This window comes from Cucurbita pepo, chromosome LG09, assembly GCF_002806865.2.
Source record: "Cucurbita pepo subsp. pepo cultivar mu-cu-16 chromosome LG09, ASM280686v2, whole genome shotgun sequence".
NCBI lineage: Eukaryota > Viridiplantae > Streptophyta > Magnoliopsida > Cucurbitales > Cucurbitaceae > Cucurbita > Cucurbita pepo.
The window spans coordinates 9,142,565-9,165,092 of record NC_036646.1 but is presented as its reverse complement, the minus strand read 5'-3'; the positions used below and the strand labels follow the sequence as shown (position 1 = coordinate 9,165,092).

General features: G+C 34.6%; 1 protein-coding gene and 1 long non-coding RNA gene across 3 annotated transcripts; one reads left to right on the top strand and one right to left on the bottom strand.

The window, feature by feature from the left end:
• The first annotated feature begins 858 nt into the window (after nt 1-858).
• On the top strand, nt 859-7,715 carry LOC111801566 (protein JINGUBANG-like). Its single transcript, XM_023685593.1, has 3 exons — nt 859-977; nt 1,129-1,277; nt 6,104-7,715. The coding sequence occupies exon 3, from the start codon at nt 6,484-6,486 to the stop codon at nt 7,621-7,623; it is 1,140 nt and encodes a 379-aa protein (XP_023541361.1). The 5' UTR covers nt 859-977; nt 1,129-1,277; nt 6,104-6,483; the 3' UTR covers nt 7,624-7,715.
• Nucleotides 7,716-8,848: 1,133 nt separating this feature from the next.
• On the bottom strand, nt 8,849-13,752 carry LOC111801568. Of its 2 annotated transcripts, none has more exons than XR_002816157.1 (4): nt 13,535-13,752; nt 11,082-12,847; nt 10,237-10,297; nt 8,849-10,124 (listed from the first exon to the last, which is right to left on the bottom strand). It is a non-coding gene; the product is annotated as an uncharacterized LOC111801568 (long non-coding RNA). The 2 variants fall into 2 exon arrangements; XR_002816158.1 differs by having other exon boundaries at nt 10,241-10,297.
• Nucleotides 13,753-22,528: the final 8,776 nt, after the last annotated feature.

Below are 22,528 nucleotides of genomic sequence, written 5' to 3'. Positions count from 1 at the left end.
GTTTAAAATGCTGAGATTGAAATTGATGCTAAACCTTTAACCTTAAGCTCTGTACTTTTGTATAACGTCCAAGATTTTAATGGTTTAACTAGTTGGATTATGCTCGTGTTGGGATTGCAATGCAACAAACAACTGATGCATCCAATTTTCTGTAAGGCTTCTCCTCTTTTGCTGCCATGGAAGAGGTCAAATGTAGCATCTTGACTTTGGAGATATATATATATATATATATATTTGTAAAAATGATTAATTTACCCATTTCTTTTTTAAAATCTTTCTTTATAATAACTTTTTCCTACTTTGTTACAAATATTTTGTAACAATTCAAGTCTACTACTAGCACCGTTTTGATTGGTTACATATCGCCGTCAGCTTCACGATTTTAAAATATGTCCACACTCTTATAGCTTCACGATTTTAAAATACGTCCACACTCTTATATCTACTAGCGGTGGTCTCAAGTTGTCACAAATGGTATCAGAGTCAAACATCGGGCAGTGTGCCAACAAGGACGTTAAGCCGTGAATGGGAGTGGATTGTGGTTGCATCGATTGGGGAGAGAAATGAGTAGGAATCGTTGAACTTCGAAGGGATGAATTGTGAGATCATACATGAATTGGAGAATGGAACGAAACATTGTTACGTGAAAACCACTCCCTTTAAAATACACATTTATCTTTTTTTTTTTTTTTTTTTTCAANTGAATTTTTTTTAGAAATATAGTAATAAATCAAACAAATTAAAGTTTAATTTCAAAGGAAAAAAAAAAAAAAAAAAAAAAAAAAAAAAAAAAAAAAAAAAAAANTAATTTTGAATTTTTGGTACGAAAAATGGCCGTCAAGGTAAAATTGGGGGCTATGGGTGAAATGGCGGAGATCAACATTTGTACATTTTCATCGCTCTTCGCCCCATGTGAAGGGTTTCATTATTGACTACAGATCGAGCAAAGCTTGAAGTAAATTTTCGCCGACTTCCATGTGAGTTTCTCTGTTGGTTGATACTTACAAACTCTACTAATCTCTCTTTCTTTTTACAACCAAACATGTCCTCTGCATTTAGAAAATTGAATAATCGCGAGAAAGAACAGATCGATTTCAATTTCTAAGTCCTTTCATGTTCAAATCGCAGCTTGAGAGGTGAAAAATTTGACAGGAAATCGAAGGATTTGATGTAAATTTTGATTAAAAGTTGCCTACTCCATTGCCACTGTCACGTATGGGACAACCATTCAGAATTTGGATAGGGATTCCAAGCTGTAACCAATTGCGCATTGTCTGGTAATCAAATCTGAACTAAAAACACCATTATTTTCTTATCGTAATCGAAACTAAAATCTGGTCATCTCATCATTTTGTTACTTTCAACCATTTCTGTAGAGCTTTGTTTATTCATGTTACTGAAAAATTAGGTTGAGGATCGGTTAATTTAGAGAATGATCCTGAATTTATAAGTAAGGAATACATCTTTATTGGTAAGAGGCTTTTTGGGGAAACCAAAAGCAAAGCCATGAGAGCTTATACTTAAAGTGAACAATATTATACCATTGTGGAGATTCGTGATTCCTAACATAGTATCAGAGCCATGCTCTTAACTTAGCCATGTCAATAGAATTCTCAAATGTTGAGTGACTCAAGTGTCGAACAAAGGGTGTACTTTGTTCAAGGACTCCTGAGGAGTCGAGCCTTGATTAAAGAGAGGTTGTTCAAGGATTCTATAGGTTTCGGGGAGGCTCTATAGTGTACTTTGCATCTCCATTGGTATGAGGCCTTTTGAGGAAACCAAAAGTAAAGCTATGAGAGCTTACGCTCAAAGTGGACAATATCATACCATTGTGGAGATTCGTGATTTCTAACACACCCATCTAGTTACGAGAATCCTGATGCGTGTACTTTTTGTCCCATATCAGGTTGGATAAATTTATCCAAAAACTTGTTAGCAGATTGGAAATTTAATGAAGAATTAGGGCTTTTCCAAATTGTGTCTTTAGTGTAAATAAGGTTGATATGGGAATTATGTAAGCTTTTTGTTGGTGGGTGGTGGCCAATATTGATGATCTGATCAGTTTGTTTTTTCTCACTGTCTTCCTAGTTCCCACTATAATTCTTCCTACTTCCCACTATAATTCACACACTATTTTTTTAGAGTCAAGTGGCAATCGCAACATGTTTTGTTTTGAACAGTGTGTGAATAGTTTTATCCCACCCATAAGTTCAAATTTAGTTTTAATGTTTCGAACTGTTTCGTTTGTTTGAAGAACTGTCTTCAAACTATTTCTTTGTTTTTCCTTTTAGAACAACGTTTTACAATCATAGTGATGTATGATTGATGAAGGTTAGTGTTTAGGTATCGATTCGAACTACGATTTTCAAATCTTTGATCTAGGATACCTTAGAGATGCAACTATAACCTCGCATTAATTAGAAGTGAAGAAGATCTCGAGTGTATAAGCAAGTTAAATATCTCTGATTCGTAGATGATGCTTCTTAGGTAGGGTTCAAAAGCAAAATTTATGAGTTCAAGTCGAAGAGGGGACTCGTTATCCGAAGACCATATTTAATCATATACTAAGTATGTCAATTTTCTAGGACGATTTTTTTGTCTTTTGCTCTGTACTTTCACATGAAAATGAAAGTTTAAATCGTGGATCTAAGTCTTTTTCCATGAAAGAGGATCTTGAACAATTGGTTTCTACACCATTTGAAAGTATCGAGGTTAACCTTTTGAAAATGTAACAGCCCAAGTTCACTTCTAGCAGATATTGTCCACTTTGATCCATTACGTATTGTCGTCAGCCTCACGTTTTTAAAACGCATCTATTAGAGAAAGGTTTCTACACTCTTATAAGGAATGCTTCGTTTTCCTCTCTAACTGATATGAGATCTCTAATACTACCGTTTCTATGGGTCTTAGCCTAATAATTTAATTAAGAATAGCTTATTTATGATTTTGTGTTTACTCATGGTTTCTTTTTTTCTTTTACAAATTACCTCTCTTTTAGGACCAGTCTCGTAGATTATTAAATTAATCTTAACCCAAAAAGCATAGAAAATTAAACTAAACCCTACCAGCTACAAAGTAAAAGCCTTGAAAAGAAGCATAATAAATGGTAGGCACTCAAGGAAGGGGATGAAATGAAGGGGAACCCTGCAAAATGAAAGAGTACTCTAAATAGAGGAGAGGAGCCAAACACTTGGGCAACAAATGAAGGGCTGAAAGGAAGCCATGGGAGATGTCCTTTAGCAGTCACATAGAGAGAGCAACGGTAACAACTCAAGTCCACCGCTAGCAGATATTGTCTTCTTTGGGTTTTTCTTTCTGGCTTCCCCTCAAGATTTTTAAAACGCGTCTGCTAGAGAAAGGTTTTCACACCCTTATAAAGAGTGTTTCATTCTCCTCTCCAACCGATTTGGGATCTCACACCAACGGTTGAAAAAGGATCCTCTTACAAAAACACGTAACAGAATTCCCATTCAGTGGAGCACTAAAGGAGCAGCTGAAAAAGGCTAAAATTCAATCTCTTGGAAAGTTACAAACTCGACCCATGTGCTCTGCTCTATTCCCATCCTCTTCTTCTCCATTATTAGTCTTCCTTCCTTCCTTTTTCTGTCAAAATATTACCTCTCTGTTTGAAAGTATGCAAACTTCTTACCATAGAGCTTTTTACTTTTACCCTCACCTTTTTGCCTAAGAGTACCAACTTTACCATGCCCTTTTGCCACATATTTGAGTTGGATGATGCTCATTGCTTCCTTCAATGGGCATAGAGAAAAGTCGTAAAGCTGAAGGTTCTCCACTTCAAAAAGGATATTTCGTTTTCCCTCACAAAGATTAAAAGTTGAATCTCGAATGACCATTTTACTGTGAACTTTTGTTTGTAAAACTGTCATTATTAGTGGATGAATCCCTCTTCATTTAAGCCAAGTTGAGTTTTTTTTCTGGAACAAATGTCTCTTAGTTCTTGAATTTGTCAATATTTTTGGACAAGAGTCAAGACATCTCTCATTTTCTATCTACTCCCTATGAATTGAATTTCTGATATCCTTTTACTCTTTAATCTTGTTTTCTCATCTTGTTCAAATGTATCTCATCAAGGAATCTTATCTACGAGATAGTTAGGTTATGGTCTGTGTTTATTTAAGTTCAAAGTTTTTGAACTTTCATAAGTACTTTCAAGATGTCTGGCGGTTGAAATTTTCATTTTTTAAATAAATTAATTGATTTATTAGATATAATTTCAATTTTTATGTCCATTCAAATTTTATACATGGTAGATGGATAAATTTAAAAAAATTGTAAGTTCAAAGACTAAATTGAGAGGACATCAAAATCAAAATTAATGTATTAAATTTATAATATTATTATATCTTAAAGGTTTGGGGAAACTATATTTTGAATTCACTTTTTTTTTTTTCTCTAGAAATATCTTTTCAAAATTTGTGAGAAACTCAACAAAAGAAACCATAAAGGTGGGTGAATGATGAACATTTTTATCCAAAATAAGCCTAATTCAGTTAAGGTTTCATCAGGTACATAGGAAAAATGGGTATTTTTTTTGGGGAAAACAAACCATTTTCCCCAAATAATATCAATGATTTGAAGAACACTTGCATTTTAGCCTTTTAAGGCTGCCAAATTATAAAGAAAAAAGCATATGCTATATATGGGCATTAATTCAATTATGTTCTATGGACTTTTTCTTTATTGTTCTAAATATTGATTTTTTTTAGTGGCTGCAGAAATGAAGAACCATCCCCTAATCCTACCTGAAAAAACCTATCCTTATTAAAATGAAGTTATCTAGATCCTTATTGCATTAAGCCATCTTTGGTAAACGGAAAGTTATAGTTCATATATACAAGGTCAAGGTCAAAGATGACCTTGATACTCTCCACAATGGTATGATATTGTCCACTTTGAGCATAAGCTCTCGTGACTTTGCTTTGTGCTTCCCAAAAAGGCCTTAAACCAAATGGAGATAGTATTCTTGGACTATAAACACGTGATCATTCCTTAAATTAGCTGATGTAGGACTTTCATCCACCAACACCTCCCCTCGAACAAAGTACGTCTCTCTCTAATCGACGCTCGACTCTTTTTCTTTTGTAGTCTTAGTCATTTTTTATTATGCCTTCAAGGAACTTCAAGTTCTTTTTCTTTTAGAATCTTTTGTTCGACATTTGAAAATTCTATTAGCCTAACTAAATTTAGGTTCATTCATCTAACATGGTATCATAGTCATTCATCTAACATCTAACACTAACACAATTCATCTAACATCTAACACTAACACAAGAGAACATAAGAAATAGAAACTTGATGGGAAATTAGTGAGCAAAGTTTTCGTAGTATTAATCATGATTAATTGAATTGCTAGTTTTAAGGAAATAGGGGTTGTCCGTTTTGTTGGAAGCTGATTTTTGGTTCACGGAGGAAAGGCCCCAGAAGCCGTCACTGTCAATTATTAATCCCAATAACTCCATTACTTCATCTCTCACCCAAAATGGATTGAACCATATCTTGGATTTCATGTTACTAAAGTTTTTATCCAGCGGCTGGCGTAAGAATCTGAAGTCTAGTGTTAGTAGATATTGTCTGTTTTGATATGTTAATGTATCATTGTGAGTCTCATAATTTTAAAACAACAATTTTAAAATATGTCTATTAGGGAGAGTTTCCATGCCCTTTCTAATCATGTTTCGTTCCTTTCTTCGATTGATGTAAGATCTTATAATTCACCTCTTTGAGGGCCAGCGTCTTCGCAGAGAATATTTCATTCTTCTCTCCAACCGAGTCTATTAGGGAGAGGTTTCCACACCCTTTCTAGTAATGGTTCATTCCCCTCTCCAACCAAGGTGGGATCTCACAATCCACCCCCTTGGAGTAAGGGCTCAACATTCTCATGAAGAATGCTTCGTTCCCCTATCCAACCGACATGTTATCTTACAACTCACTTCCTTGTGGGCCGGCGTTCTCGTTGGCACACCGCCCGATACCTGACTTTGATACCATTTATAATAGCTCGAGCGCACTGCTAGTAGATATTGTCCACTTTGACCTGTTATGTATCGTTGTTAGTCTCACGGTTTTAAAACACATCTATTAGGGAAGGTTATCCACACTCATGTTTAGCGTGGATCTCGCAAATCTAGACCGTCAATTGGTTTGGTAGAGAGATAATATCCAAATGTTATGATGTCGAATTTGAAGATGGTGAATCTGTAACAGTGGGAGAACAAGCTCTGTTGTTGCTTGTATGCATGGCGATAGAGATAGAGAGAGAAAGAGAGAAAAAATGGAGAGAAATAGGTCAATTTGAGGCTGTTTAGAACCATTCAGTACGTTTCATGTTCACCAAAACTATACAGAGAGAAACAAAGTGGGCCATTGCTTGTCTCTCCCACTTTTTGCCAACACAAAACTGAAAAATCATCTATAAAAAGTTGCCCCGACTCATCATCTTCCTCGAACACTCTGTTCTTCCAAATGGGAATCATGGAATTCCATCAAACTTTTCATAATTCCGACCAATTTTTTTCATCTTCTTCGTCTTCTTCTTCTTCTTCTTCTTCATGTCTTACCACTTTCAAGGGCCATTCTTCTTACATCTCTTCTCTAACTCTCGCCGGAAAATTCCTTTATTCCGGTTCCTCCGACAAGGAAATCCGATCATGGAGACGAAGCCCATCACAAGAATTTGAATCAAATCATGAAGAGTTTCAAAACAATATGGTTACAGCCGGACATGGCGCAGTGAAATCTCTAGTGGTTTCATCTGACAAACTCTACAGTGCCCATCAGGATCAAAAGATTCGCGTTTGGAGAATCTCAAACGAATTCGATCACAACCAAAAGTACACGCGCTTGGCCACGCTACCGACGCTCGGCGACCGGACGGCCAGGCTTTTGATGCCCAATAATCAGGTACAGATCCGGCGGCACAAGAAATGCACATGGGTTCATCATGTCGATACGGTTTCAGCTCTTGCTCTATCAAACGACGAGTCGCTTCTCTATTCCGTCTCTTGGGATCGGACTCTCAAAATCTGGCGGACTTCCGATTTCAAATGTTTGGAATCCGTCGCCGGAGCTCACGACGACGCCATAAACGCTGTGGCGATCGCCGGCGACGGCGACGTGTACACTGGATCAACGGACAAGAGGATCAAAGTGTGGAGGAAAAACCCAGATGGGAAAAGGCATTTTTTGGTCCAAACACTGGAGAAGCACAGCTCGGGGATTAATGCCTTGGCCCTCGCCGGAGATGGGTCGGCTTTATTTTCCGGCGCCTGCGACAGGTCGGTTCTGGTTTGGGAAAAGGAGGAAGAGGGTGGGTTAATGGAGTATGTGGGTATGTTGAGAGGCCATTCGAAGGCCATTTTGTGCTTGGCTGTGGTGTTAGATTTGGTCTGCAGTGGCTCTGCAGACAAGACGATCAGAATTTGGAGAAGGGCGGTCGCCGGAAATTATGTCTGCTTGAGGGTTTTGGAAGGGCATAACGGTCCGGTGAAGTGCTTGGCGGCGGGGGTTGATCGGTGCAACCAGAACGACAGGTCGTTTGTGGTTTATAGTGGTGGTTTGGACTGTGATATTAAGGCGTGGCAGATTTCTGTTCCTCTTGTTTAGATTCAAATTTTTGTGGAATTTTTGGGTTCTTCGAGGAATTTGCGTATATGTTTTATGAAAGAATTTAGTGCATTTTTAGTTTTCAAAGTGTATAATAGATTTTAAATTTTGTATTTAATAATTATTTGACCAAATCAAAATTTTAAATTTAGTATAGTAAATTATTAATTTTTTTAAAAAAACATTGATATGAAATTTTAAGGAAAAGAAAGTCTTTTTATTTATTTATTGTGGATTTTTTTTCTCTCTCCATTGTGTTTGATTAGATAGAATGAAATAAAGTTGGATAAATGTGATCACTCTTGAGAATTAATTATGCTTAAATTGTGGAATTATAGATGTTTTCAAGTGATTTGGTTAGGCCTGTGGACCTAATGTGCTAAAAATTAGACTAAAATGTTAGGTTTGACTTACGACAACAGGTAGTGACTTCTTAACGAGCGTAATTGATATAAAGACTAAAGGGACTTCAAATCTCTTTCGAGAATATTTGGTCACAATTTTAATCTATCCATTTTTTTTTTGTTAGTAATAACAATAACAAAAATAAATAAATAAATAAATAAAGATCGACCCGTAAATTTCAAATGCTTAGAGAACATTAAACTATATTGGAGTTGAATATATTTTATTTATGTCGGGTGCTTTTAATTTGAAAATAAAATTCAATAAATCCTCAAAGTCCTATTATATTTGTTTAGTCAAAGAAATGGAGCTGCAACCAAGAAACTAAAATGCTAATATTATTGTCCAAAATCGAATTAAAAGTCCAAAACAAAACACAATCAATTTCTTTACACCCATAAACCCGTGAATGTTTAACCACAAAAATCGCCTTAAATTAATAATGTGAAAAATAAATATATCATTTTAAATCAATCGTGTGAAAATGAAAAAATTATCATTTTAAATCAATCATGTGAAAAACCATTATTTAAAAACATATTTATAATTTAATTCCAAGTATACCCAAGTAAGAAAAAGTAAGAAAAAGTAAGAAAATGAACAAAAAAAAAAAAAAAAAAAAAATTATTCATGTTCTNGTTTTTTAATTTGTTTTTTAAAACTAAATCTGTAATCGCTCAAGCCTACCGCTAATAGATATTATCTGTTTTGATCCGTCATGTATTATTTTTAGCCTCACAGTTTTAAAACGTATATATTAAAGAGGAATTATCGGTAACTTACAAAATCTATAAACTCAATTCTTTTGGAATTAGGGGAAGCAAAGCTTCAACAAGTCGGCCGCCTCGAACAAAAACTTCTAATAACAAACAAGAAAAGAACCAGCCGAAAGCAGAATTATCCTTTATTCAATCACTTCATTTCCTCTCCTTCCTGTAAAGGAATATAATATCTTCGACGACGGATGTTTAGTGCTATGGTCTGATTCTTAGAAAGAGCCATACGAGGAGGGAGAGGCAAAAAATTCAAAAAGGTGAAGGAAGTAGTTGTTTAGGAGTAGTTCAGGAGTGAAGGAATAAGGAGTGTTTGGTTAAGTGAAGGAATAAGGAGTGTTTGGTTAATTTTTGTTTTAAAGAATTAAAGAAAGATTAAAATTAAAAAAACCAAAAAAACAATCCACCATCTTCCAGTTGCAATTACCTAGAAACAAACCCCTTTTAAAAAATTGCAATTATCTAAAAACAAAAGACTTTAAAAAAGTTGAAATTCAAAGTGAAATCAGATTCAATCAATGGGTCCCCAATCAATTGAAGTAAAAAGTTGAAATTCAAAGTGAAATCAGATTCAATCAATGGGTCCCTAATCAATTGAAGTAGTTAATGGGAGCATAACTGAAGATTAAAATGCTAAATACCCAACTAAATGCTATAATAATCATGATTAATATTCTATCAAATGAATGAATAAATGCAACTTGCTCAAGAAACACCGACCCATAATCCAATCAAACAGCCACCTAATTTGTAATATATATTCATCAAAAGACAATTGGATGCAATAAAAGTAAAAAATTAGTGCCAAAAGAAGAGAGAAAAAGCTAAAATGATCCCTTTTTTGCAATATCTTTTCAACACTTTACCTTTCTTGTGGGAGTGGGGGGATTCATAAATTGTTTTGCAAACAAGAATTAGTTGGATTGTGGGGGGCTCTATTGGTAAAAACAAATAATATAGGGTATGGACCATAATTAAACTACTAATGCTCACATTCATGCAAATAATTAAAAAATCTAATTCTTCTTAGAATTCTCAACATTTTCAGAGAGAATTTGTCAGTTAATGAAGCCAAATGTTCACATCAAACTAACTTTAAAATTTAGCAACACAGAATATGCAAGACTATGGGAAGGACTGATGCTGCATTTCATATATAATATGATTAATTATTGAAAGAGGAGCTGAGACATCAAATGCTACTTTCTAAAGGCAAACAAAGCAAGGAACATAAAATAAGGTAAATTAATAAGGGTTATTATTGTACCATGCAAACGTGGCCGCCAAATATCCCAATGGTCCACTGCTGAAATATCTTCTCACCTGAAACAATATGTTATGAACAACTAAAGCTCTCCGAAGACTTTGCCTATTGCTTAGCATATTACAAATTTACAGGTCGAGGGAGGTTAGGAAACGGTCATTTTTCACATACCAACCTAATTCCCTTTGCTTTTCCACCCTTTATTTGTTTTATGCAAAGTCGGTCACGAACTCTATAAAATCAACTAATTCATGATTACTAACATAACTCAAAGATTAAGGCGTTGAAAATTTAAATTGTCACATTCATATTCTTAAAACTAAGGAAAAAAAATGATAATTGTTTGACTAAGTAATGAAATGAGTACACATTAAATAACAAGTTTAGTCTTTTAACTCTAAGGATTGTGTATATTACGAACAAATTTGAAATTTTAAAAAATAAATAGAATTATTATATACACATTTGAATCCTAAAACTTTCATATATTTAAAAAAATTTAGAAGTTCAATCAATAAATTTGTAATTTACACTAACCTTGATTTAAGAACCTATATAAACCTATATCTAGAAGGGAAAAAACAACATTATCTTATCCTCATCATGAAAACTAAATTGTACACCTAAATTAACCCATGGAGGGAAAAGACAATTTATCTGCATTCATTTAATCATTCACCAAAAAGTGATCGCACAAAAGTCACAAAAAAACAATATAAGATAAATGGATGGACACGATTCTTCCAAACAAAACCCGTCTCCTAAAACTAAATGATATTTGCATACTGCTTGGAATAAACAAGATTATCTCCAACAGTAACTTCGTTACTTTTGACTAAGAGACGGTGTAAATTAATTTCAAACTTGGCCGTTTAGCTAAAACTCGTCATCGAATAAGACATGGAATCCAAATTTCTATTTATTAATCAGTTTCGTAACTCAAATCAAGTTATTCTAAATAGCGAAAGAAATCAAGTTGATTAGCAATTTAAAGTAACAGCCTATGCACTTTATACCTGGCGACACCTTTTCCTCCCGGCGAATCTTTCCAGGTTGGGTTCAGCAAGGTTTATTCCCCTGTCCTTGACATAAGAGCAGTGATTAGATGGCAATCAATTTACAGCTTAAAGCTAAGAGGAAAATCACAAAACGTCCATCTTTTAGGATAATCAGAAGTTCTTACCAATAAAATATTCCATAAAGCAACGCCCCCCATGCCTTAACAAGGATTATGGCAAGCAAATGGCAATTGGCAAATGATTGGACATACCACAATATTTTCTAATAATATATTTTAGATACTCTCTAAATGAATAAGACGGTTCATCGTCTTTCTGTCACCAATTTTTCAAAAACTCAGTTTATTTAATACTCCTAGGAAAAATAAGAGCTCATACTAAAAGGTAAGGCACATGATAACAACATAGCGCTAAATATATATATATATATATATGGTCACTAGTAGCAGTATAACTTAGCCACTTTCAATTTGAACAACAGTACTCATTTTTTAGAGGAAAGACAACAACGCGATAGATGAACTTTTAAATGCCTGAAGTATCAATTATGTTGACACTAAGCATAAATTAAATCAGTAAACAAATAGACAGGAAAAATAGCAAAAGGGAAAGATTTTCACCAATCCACGCACGCACATCAGAATATTTGAGTCACCTGCACTTTCCTTTACTCTGGCCTCCCCGCCCCTTTACGCAAGGCTCTTCGGCAATTTTCTTCAACCATTGCTACCCAGGTACTTATATTCAAAATCTAACTAAAGAAAATCTGATTCAACCACGAACACACTTACCATTGTCATGTCTATTTATGGTACTCCAAATGTAATGTAAGAAAATATTACGGAGTTTTGGTAGACACGCTAAAAGCTAAGTCATTTATATTTTCTTCCGTGGAATTCATTCATTTTTAACTAGAGAAATTGATGAACTTGATGGAGACATGTGGCGGGAGAGAAAAAGAAACAAACACTCGTGTCCTTAAGTGGATGTCGAAGAAATAAAATCAACGTCTAAATACCAAAGCGGAAGTTGATGAAGAATTTGTTAATACTAAGTTAGTATTAACAAATAAAATTATCAAATACTAAGAATTTGATATTGATAGAGAAACATAAGGTGATATTACTTCAAGTATCAAACTATAAATAAAATTATCCAGTATGGTAGTGGAGAAAATAACTGTAAATCAAAATATTGATAGAGAAAAAGTTTTTTCCACAAGATTACCATATTAAGATCCGCATGCAAATTAGACTAACAGCCCATATATAAGGATCAAAGCAAATCCAGTCAAACCAAACACTAGAACAAAGATTCCGACTGCAAACAAAAATCTAAGCCAAGAAACAAAATCAGTGGAATAAAAATTCACCGGAAGGCGTGTAAGTTCCAAATATTCAACGGTAAATCTTACTGATAGAGTAGACATCACGTTCATATAGATAAGGCAGCAGAAATTGCCAGCTTCAGAAAGTTGCTTGTAGTTTAAGTGCATACTGGAATATCTAAGTGGGAGTTTCTAGAAAACAACCTAGCAATAGGTTAAATGTAGGAGTTCCTTTTCAGGAAGTGACCTCTGTACTATGGTTTACTTTAGAACAACCTTCAAGGACACACAAATCTGTTCATTTTTAATTGTACACATGAGATTATGACATTGCAAGAAGATCAGTAGATATACAAGACAAACACACCTGGGAAAATTTCCGGTAAGGAGGCACCCATCATTTCAATTGCCTTTTCTGCATTTGTGAGACTTCTGCCTGTCCATACGAAAATTTCTAGAATAAATAAGTCATGCAGCCAAAAAAAAAAAGAATAAATAAAATAAGGTAAGATCAACAAGATTATTTAAAATTAAGATCCAAGAATACCAATTAAGCATGAACATTCTCATAATGAATTCCAAGTCTAAAAAAATCAGTTCAGAGAAATCTCCCAAATTAAAAACATGATTATTCATTGCATCATTATCACGGAGGGAAGTATACAAGAGATCTGACCTAAATCAAAAGATATCTATTTAAAACGGTAGGAAAATAACACAATTATCAACGATCCGCAATGATGAGATCTACTTAGTGTTTATATCATGTTAGGAAACACGACTCTCCACAATGGTATGATATTGTCAACTTTAAACATAAGCTCTCATGGCTTTGTTTTGGACTTCCCAAAAGGCCTCGTACCAACGGAGATATATTCCTTTACTTATAAATTCATGATCATTCCCTAAATTAGCCAATATGGGACTCACTCCCAACAATCCCCAACATATCATATATTACAATATTGAGTAGCATTTTTATGTGTACTTCAGATCGACAATCTTAACATAAACATCCTGATATGCGTAATATTCAGTACTACTCCAGTTATGGAAAATAAAACAAGAAACTGCAAATAATTGAAAGTGGAAATGAAATCAGCGTAAGAGAGAGATCAAGCACCTTGTTCCACCGGAGAAGAGCGTCGACGAACTGATCAAACTAGTTTTGTTTGGCGGGAACTTAGGCTTTTGAAATAGAGACATCTCGGCGTATTGCAGGTAATCGTTAGCCGCCTAACGCTGGTTCTGGTCGGAAATCGAACGCCATTCCCTTCAAAAGTGCCGCAAACTGTTCGATACAAGTCCCCATAGAGAACGCGCTCACCATCTTCCCGCGCTCTTCGGCCTCGCTTTAACAACCCGTTTTCCCTTCTGGTATCTTAACGACCTGTCGTCCGATCCGATACACTGTCGACTGGGCTTTTCTGTCTTGGCCCATTTACAGCCCAACTAGTTAATCAGGCCCAATATTCAATTCCGTACAAAAACTCTAGCCCAGGCCCATAACGCCACAAAACCCGACCCAACATTTTTATTCTTCAATTTTAAAAACCGATATAAATCTTCAAAAAATAAACTAATGATTTATGTTATAAATTCCATAGCGGAATTAGGTTTGTTATAATAAATTATTGTAACCGCGTAAACCATCTGTTATACATTGTCGTTAGCTTCAGTTTTAAAACGCGTTTACTAGGGAGAGGGTTCCACACCCTTATAAGAAATATTTCGTTTCCCTCTCTAACTGATGTGGGATCTCACAATCCACCCCTCTCGGGGGCCCAACGTCCTCACTGACACACTACTCGGTGTTTATCTTTGATACCAATTATAACAGCTCAAGTTCGCCCACCGCTAACAGATCTTGTCCGCTTTGACCTGTTACGTAACGCCATCAGTTTCACAGTTTTAAAACGCGTTTACTAGGGAGAGGGTTCCACACCCTTATAAGAAATGTTTCATTTCCCTCTCCAACTGACGTGGGATCTCACAATCCACCCACTCTCGGGAGCCCAGCGTCCTTACTGGCACACTACTCGGTGTTTATCTTTCATACCAATTACAACAGTCCAAGTCTGCCCCACCGCTAACAGATTGTCCGCTTTGACCCGTTACGTAACGTCATCAGTTTCATGGTTTTAAAACGCATCTATTAGAGAGAGACTTTAATGCTCTTATAACAAATATTTTGTTTCTCTCTCAAACTGATGTGAGATCTCACAATCCACCCCCTCTCTAGAGCCCAGCGTCCTCACTGACACACTACTCAGTGTTTATCTTTGATACCAATTATAACAGCCCAAACTCGCCCACCGCTAACACATATTGTCCGCTTTGACCTGTTACATAACGCCATCCGTTTCACAGTTTTAAAACGCATCTATTAGAGAGATGTTTTCACGCCTTTACAAGGAATGTTTCATTCCCATCTCTAACTGATATGAGATCTCACAATCCATCCCCTCATGAGGGCTCAGCATCCTCGCTGTCACACCACTCGATGTCTAGCACTGATACCATTTGTAACAACCCAAACCCGCCCACTACTAACAAATACTGTCTGTTTAAACCCATTACGTATGACCATGAATCTCACAGTTTTAAAACCCGTCTTCTAAAGAAAAGTTTCCACACCCTTATAAGAATATTTCATTCCGCTCTCAAATCGACATGAGATCTCACAGTAACCAAAACAACAACGGCATAATATTTTCTAGGAATCTCGTAATTAAAAATGGAATCATATATAGTGCCACAAAGGACAGAGCATAAACCCACACTTTCTTCTAAGTCATCATGACAACCCAGCTTTTGGAACCCACAAACTCAACATTATTATTATTATTATTATTATTATTTTAATTACATACATAAAATAAAAAATAAAATATATAAATATATTAACTCGTGGGCCCTCTCCACCTACGGACACCACCATTAAGGTGAGGAATAATAAAAAAATATGGGCCCAATAGGGCCCATAATATTTATTTAACCTTATTTTAAAAATACCTTTAAATTTAATTTTTTTTTTTAAATTAAAAAATATTCATAGACTTTAAAAAATAACATTAAAAATAATAGGTATTAATGCTATTTCTCGAATTTCATAAGTATTTTTTAAATATTTTTTATTTTTAAAAAATTTAAGGGTATTTTTTAAACAAAGTACTATAATTTTCATGAATTTTTTCTCGAAATAAATTTAAATTATTAGTTTTATTGACTACATAAACAAACAACGTCTTGTGGGGGCTATGGAGATTTTATTCTTTTCAATCCTTTTCGGGTTTGAACTTTCTTGGCTTGTTCTTCGTTATTTTTTAAATTATATATATATTATTATTATTATTTTAATTTTGTTTGGCCATTTTCTTAAAGGTTGTTTGAGGAGGTGAGATGTGACCTTAACAAAGGTCAACCATGGGAGTGATTACACTAATTAGGGGAAATTAATTAGTTCAAATAATATAGACATTATGTCTATTATGTCTAATCATGAGATTAATTATTTAAAAGAATTACTTTATTCTATATTGTTTGAGAAAATATAATAAAAAGTGCTTTTTAATTATAATTAATGATTTTTTAAAAGGTTATTTCGGTTGAATTTAAAAATAAAAAAATAATAAAAATGAAAATAGAAATAAATAAATAAATACTTGGAAAATTCTTTGTTGAGTGCTCTATGTTGGTCAAAATTGTTATCATTCATTTTGGATTTCTTTTTTTTTTTTTTTAAAAAAAAAATTATTTTAGTATTTTTAGGAATATATTTCAAATTTTAAATAGTATTTGATAAAATAATAATTTTTTTTTTTTGTAAAATATTTTTTCGATAATTAGTAATATTACGTCTTATATGTTTATCCAATAATTGAATATCACGGAAACGTTTATCGTTTGATCAAAGAAGTATAAACAAAAACAAAAGCAACTTTACGAAATTAATACTATATTGATGTAAACCTTTGTTCGAACGGTAATTTGTCGAACTATTTAGATCTAATTAGCTTTGTGTTTCGAGGTTGTTCGGAATGCAACCAAAGAAAACGTCTTAAAGCGAGGCCGTCTAGTCCAATCCGATACATTGTGGAAATATGGTTGGTCACTCGTCCTTAGCAATTGGTATTAGGGTTATGCTTCAAACTTGAAAACGTCTATGTGTAATCTTCCAATGACGAACAATGATGACGAGCTTTGAAGAAAGTTGAAAAGGGTTTTAGGTGTCACGGTCATGTTTGTCCACGGTGTATTGCTCATGGTTGCATGTCCATTGCATGCCGAAATAACCCCTTGTGTTGTATCATTTTACTGTTTTCGTTTACCGCTTTCATGATGTATAGTATCTTTTTGTATTTTCCAAGTGTATTGACGTTTCGGCGTAATCATGTCTACGCCTAGTAGACCTAAAATGTCTCAAAATGTACTACGGGAAGATGCGACTAGTTGTCAATTCTTCCTACCCATAGTTATATGCTATCTAAGTCGTTGTGTTGCCTTTATCGCTTATAGCCTATAACATTGCTTTCAATATTTCTTTTTAATCTCGTTTTCAAACTTTCTCTCGAAAATCTCTCTGCCCGCGTATTCTAAAAACCTTATTCTGAAACGAGATCAGAGCGTCGTCCAGCCACAGGCGACACAATTTCGAGTTGGCTGACTCACTTAGTGCTGAGAGTGAGTGTCGCACAAGTTAGTACGAATTTACACAACGTACTTAGATTGGATGAACATATTCGTCATTCCACGAGAAATAAAGTACTAAAAAAGTTCACATTTCATCATAAAATTCTCGTAGTTGCAGCGACGAATGACACAATCAATTCCGAGCAAACAAAACATTGATTTGAATCGTACCAGCTCTTACTAAGAGATTCCTATCGAACACTCCCAGGACTCGTGATGCTCTTAAACCAACCCGGGCATACTGATCCTAAAACTTCTGTTCATCAATGATCGATGTACTCACTAACTCGCTGACATATCTTCCGATGCAAATTTACAACTAACTGTAGTTCTTCGCTCGAGATCCTTTACTAAAATCTTGGGAGCGGTACGGAACGACACGTGGAATCTAATTGATTGTCCCCATGAAGACCGAATATTATTCTCAAATTGATGAATAATTTTGGATTAAAAAAAAGAGAGCCAAATTTGAGTTCAGGTAATTTTTCAGTACACTCAGTCTGTTTATTCTCTCAACCCCTCGAAATTACCACTTTCACAGCAGACAAACTACCACATTCATTCACTTTTTACCATTTTTCAATTTTTTTTTATTTAAGTTTATTTTTTTAAAAAATATTAATTTAAAAGCCGGTATAATTTATGTGATATCTCACACGGATATTCCTTATAAGAGTGTAGAAACTTCTCTTTAGTAGATAAGTTTTAAAACTGAGAGACTGACCGTGATACGTAATAGGCCAAATCCGAGTCCTTATATTCCATTTACGATTAGGAATAGGCGTACGGACCTGTTTTTTTACCTCTCTCGTTATTTGTGACCCTATTCATCTCTCTGGGCTCCTATTGAATCGAGAAATAGGTTTGATTGTCCATCTTTGTGATATAATAGTAAGTTGAAGCAATTGGATGTCCGACTCGGACCTATATGACAACAATATCTACTAGGGGTGAACTTACGTTGTTCCGGTCCTTAAAAAATTTCTAAATTAATTATAAACATAAAAATATTCCTAAAAAAAAAACATATTAATTATTATATTTACCCTTTTAAAGGATTTCAATTTTAGTATATGTCTATATTTCGTCAAATTTTCTATGATGTCGATGGCTAATACATATCAAAATATCGAGAGAAATGTTGAACTATCAATGTCAAGCTTAACCAAGTTCGTGGTGAAAGGGTCATGCACGTAGGAATGTCGAGCCGTACATAAATATGTTATTTGTTGTTAAGAGAAAGTGATTTGATCAGCAGCAACGAACGTTTTGACTCCTATCCGAATCTCGTGAGTGACTAAACGCGATTTTTGACTCATTCCACACTGATTATTAGAGAAAGGGGCAAGTTCTAGCTTTCGATAGAGACAACCACGAAAGTGGATTTCTCCGTAAAGGCTTGACCATATCACTAAGTTTAAGTCAGTTCTTCACCCGGGAGAAGTCACTGAAATTCTACGAAAGGGTCTCGGTTACTGAGTCTACTAGACTTTTTTTTCCTTTATGCTGCTCCGTTTGGAAAGACCAACGATTCGTTCTGGTCTAAGGTATACCGAGGAGAGTTTCCTACGAGCTACGATAAACCGTTGCAAATTAGGGTTTCGGTTAATTATTTAAAAATTCGACCACTAAATCTTAAAAAAAAGGGGATGAAAAGAGGTTTTGTGGATGATCTATAATTTAATTTAATTTAATTTAATTTAATTTAGTGGGTTTTAATATAATTAATTAATTAATTAATTAAATAAACTGCGCAAATATTCCCTTCTTTACCAAAGCCCAATAAAGCTCCCAAATAAGGGATTTTATCTATACAAGATACAGTCACAAACAGCCTTTTACTATCATCAATTAAAATAATAATTAATAATTATAAAATTTAAATTATATTATTCTTCCCAAGCTTCCTTTTTAAAGGCCAAAAAATGGAAGCTTTGGTGAATCCCAACAATTATGCATATTCTCTACACCCATCACATTTGCAGAGCTTAGCTGCCATTCCACATGCTAGATCGAGCTCTTCGGTTTTGAAAATGCTTGACCTGATCATAATTCAATGGGTTAAGATATATACTGTAACGGCTCAAATTCACCGTTAGTAGATATTGTCTATTTTGGCTCATTACGTATTGTCGTTGGTTTCACGATTTTAAATTTCACACTTTTATAAGGAATGCTTTGTTCTACTCTCCAACTCATGTGGGATCTTACAACTACTATATCCCGACTCCTGTCAGATCTAACCGTACAAAACCCATCAACTAAAAATCGTTCTAACCCTGACATATCCAACAATGAAAATTTATCCGTTCTCATGAGAGCTAGGATAGAAAACCCATCAACTAGAAATCATTCTAACCCTGATGCATCCAACAGTGATAAATTATCCGTTCTCGTGAGAGCTAGGCTAGAAAACTCGTCAATTAGAAATCATTCTAACCCTCATACATCCAACAGTGACAAATTATCCATTCTCGTGAGATCTAGGCTAGAAGATCCATCAATTAGAAACCATTCTAACCCTAATACATCCAACAGTGACAAATTATCCGTTCTCATGAGAGCTAGGCTAGAAAACCCATCAACCAGAAACCATTCTAACCCTGATACATTCAATAGTGAAAAATTATCCGTTCTCGTGAGAGGTAGACTAAAAAAACCCATCAACCAGAAACCATTCTAACCCTGATACATCCAACACTGAAAAACTATCCATTTTTGTGAGAGCTATACTAAAAAACCCATCAACTAGAAACCATTCTAACGCTGATACGTCCAACAGTGAAAAATTATCTGATCGTGAGAGCAAAACTAAAAAACCCATCAACCAACCATTCTAACCCTGATACATCCAACACTGAAAAACTATCCATTTTCGTGAGAGCTATACTAAAAAATCCATCAACTAGAAACCATTCTAACCCTGATACGTCCAACAGTAAAAAAGTATCCGATCGTGAGAACAAAACTAAAAAACCCATCAACCAGAAACCATTCTAACCCTGATACATCCATCACTGAAAGAGCTATGCTAGAAAACCCATCAACTAAAAACCATCTAACCCCAATACATCCAACAGTGAAAAATTATCCGTTTTCGATCTAGGTTATACTAGTACTCCTCTAGAACCTCGATGTTCTCTTTTCCATAGAAACAAGAGAGAGAAGGCAACAAAAAGCTTCCACTCCATCCCTTTCCTTTCCTAATAATCTCTCTCTCTCCTTCTCTCTCTCCTCTCTCTTTGTGTTCATTAAGAGAGAGTGAAGAAAGAGATGACTATCATCATAACACCAAAGGCCTTGGATTTTTCTCCAACCTTTCAAAGAAAACACCCAACAAAAATCATCATCATCATGATCCCCTCTTCCTCCACCTCCACCACCACCACCTCCTCCTCCTCCATCATTACACCCTCACCTCCCTTCCCCTTCCTTCTCTTTCTCTCTCCACACCCACCCAAAACCCCCACCACCATGAACGGCTGTTCTTCCACCACCATGAAAGGATCTCAACCAATCCTCTCATAAACACAAAGCTTGCTCTTTTGGGGAATCAAGCATCTTGGTCCGATTTGATCCTTCATTCATTTGATAGCGATCAATCTTCAAATCTCTCAACTTTGCTTCATATAGTTGTTAAAGCTTCCTCTTTTTCTGCTAAAACTCATCAAATCCCATATGGGTTTCTCTCTTTTATGATCAAACTTAAAAGAATTACACAATTTCTTCATGTTTCCCATCTGGGTTTTCAAAAGAATCCCACAATTTCTTCTCTTTCTTCTCTACTTTGTTCATCTTCACATGTAATCTACTTGTTTTTGTTCCACCAAGCCCTTGCAACAAGGCTACCACCCGCCTCACCACGTTCTAGGGTTTGCAATTATGTGGGTATGTTCTCATGATTATCATCTTTCAATTATTTACTCTCTCTTCTCATGTCAATCAATCATGTATGTCTTCTTGCATGCATACATAACATACATGCTCCACTCGACAAATCGTCGATTCAATCTCAAGATCGAGAGTTTTTTTGATACCATGTTAAATCACCGCTCGAGCTCGAAATCTTAGCTAATGGGTTATTGTTAAATCTTATTTTTATTGATTCGATCGTGTTTGATCTTCAAAGTTTCGTTTCTGGTTCGATTTCGTGTAAAATCTTAATTCAAGTTGATGGGTCGTAGTAAATCTAGTAACCGACTAATCGAGCACAAAAATCGAGATTTGAGTTCGTCGATCGGATAAGAAAGTTAAGAACTTTAGTAGTTGACTACTATTACTATTTTTTTTTTTTTTTTCAAAATTAAAAGGAAAAGGGAGAAATTTTCTCTAGGGTTTCTGTTTGTTTCCTGGGTAAGTGGTTTTAATGATGGGAGGTAGGAAAAAATGTGATCTTTTTAGTGTTTTTTTACTGTGCAGTAAAAAAATGCTTCAAAGCGACAGAAGCAGATAAGTCGTCTCCTTGATTTTCTCGGTATATTCGGTTAATGACTAAAGTTAAAAACTTTTTCCTTTGAATTTTACTGATAAAGCTGCCTTTTTTCTTGCCCATATGAATTTATTTACTGTTTTTATTTTTTTACCTTTTCTGAATCAATTTAAACCCTCTGTTAATTTGATTCATGTGTGTTCAGAAATATTAGCATGTGTGGGAGTTTTTTTTTTTACCTTGAGATGATAATTGTGTATTATCCAATGTAATTGTTTAAGATTAAATTTAAATTTTTAAAAATTGGATTTGAGCGTAAAAACGAAATAATTCGAGCGTATTCAGTCGATAAGACGTTAATTATTGTTCTACAGGTCGATTATTTAATCTTCATTGGGCAATTATTGAACTAAAAAATTAATAATATTAATCTCACAGTGAATTTTAATTTTAGAAATTTTATTTTCCAAATTTTATAATTTTTAAATAAAAAATATCAACATAAATATAGTTGAAATCAGAAAGTTTAGAAATATCGTTTGTTACTTTATAATTTGTTGAATAGAAAATATTAATTTAAATAATAATAATAATGAAAAATAGTGGCGGGCCTTTTGGCCCATTCTTGGCACGTTTGCTATGTGGGCCTAAAGGCCGACCAAAATACGAAAGTGGGCTTTCATTAGGCCCGTTTACTTATAATGGGTGGTAAGTTGGGCCTAAAAATTGATCATGAACGTCAAAACTATATATATATATATATATATATATATATATATATATTTTTTTTTTNTATGTTTTTTAGTTGAGTTGGGTTGATTTTTGGGGTTCATTTTTTTTTTAAATTAGAGTTGGGTTAGGTTGTAACCTTATTTTCAGCTAGACAAAAAAAATGTTAATCTGCGATCCAAAAATATCTAACCCAACTCAACATTTATTGTTTAGTTTGAGTAATATGAATTAGTCGAGTTATCGGATCATATGAACATTTATAGT

Coding starts and splice junctions, on each gene's coding strand:
- LOC111801566 (XM_023685593.1), top strand. CDS start 6,484: ATGGGAATCATGGAATTCCATCAAACTTTTCATAATTCCGACCAATTT.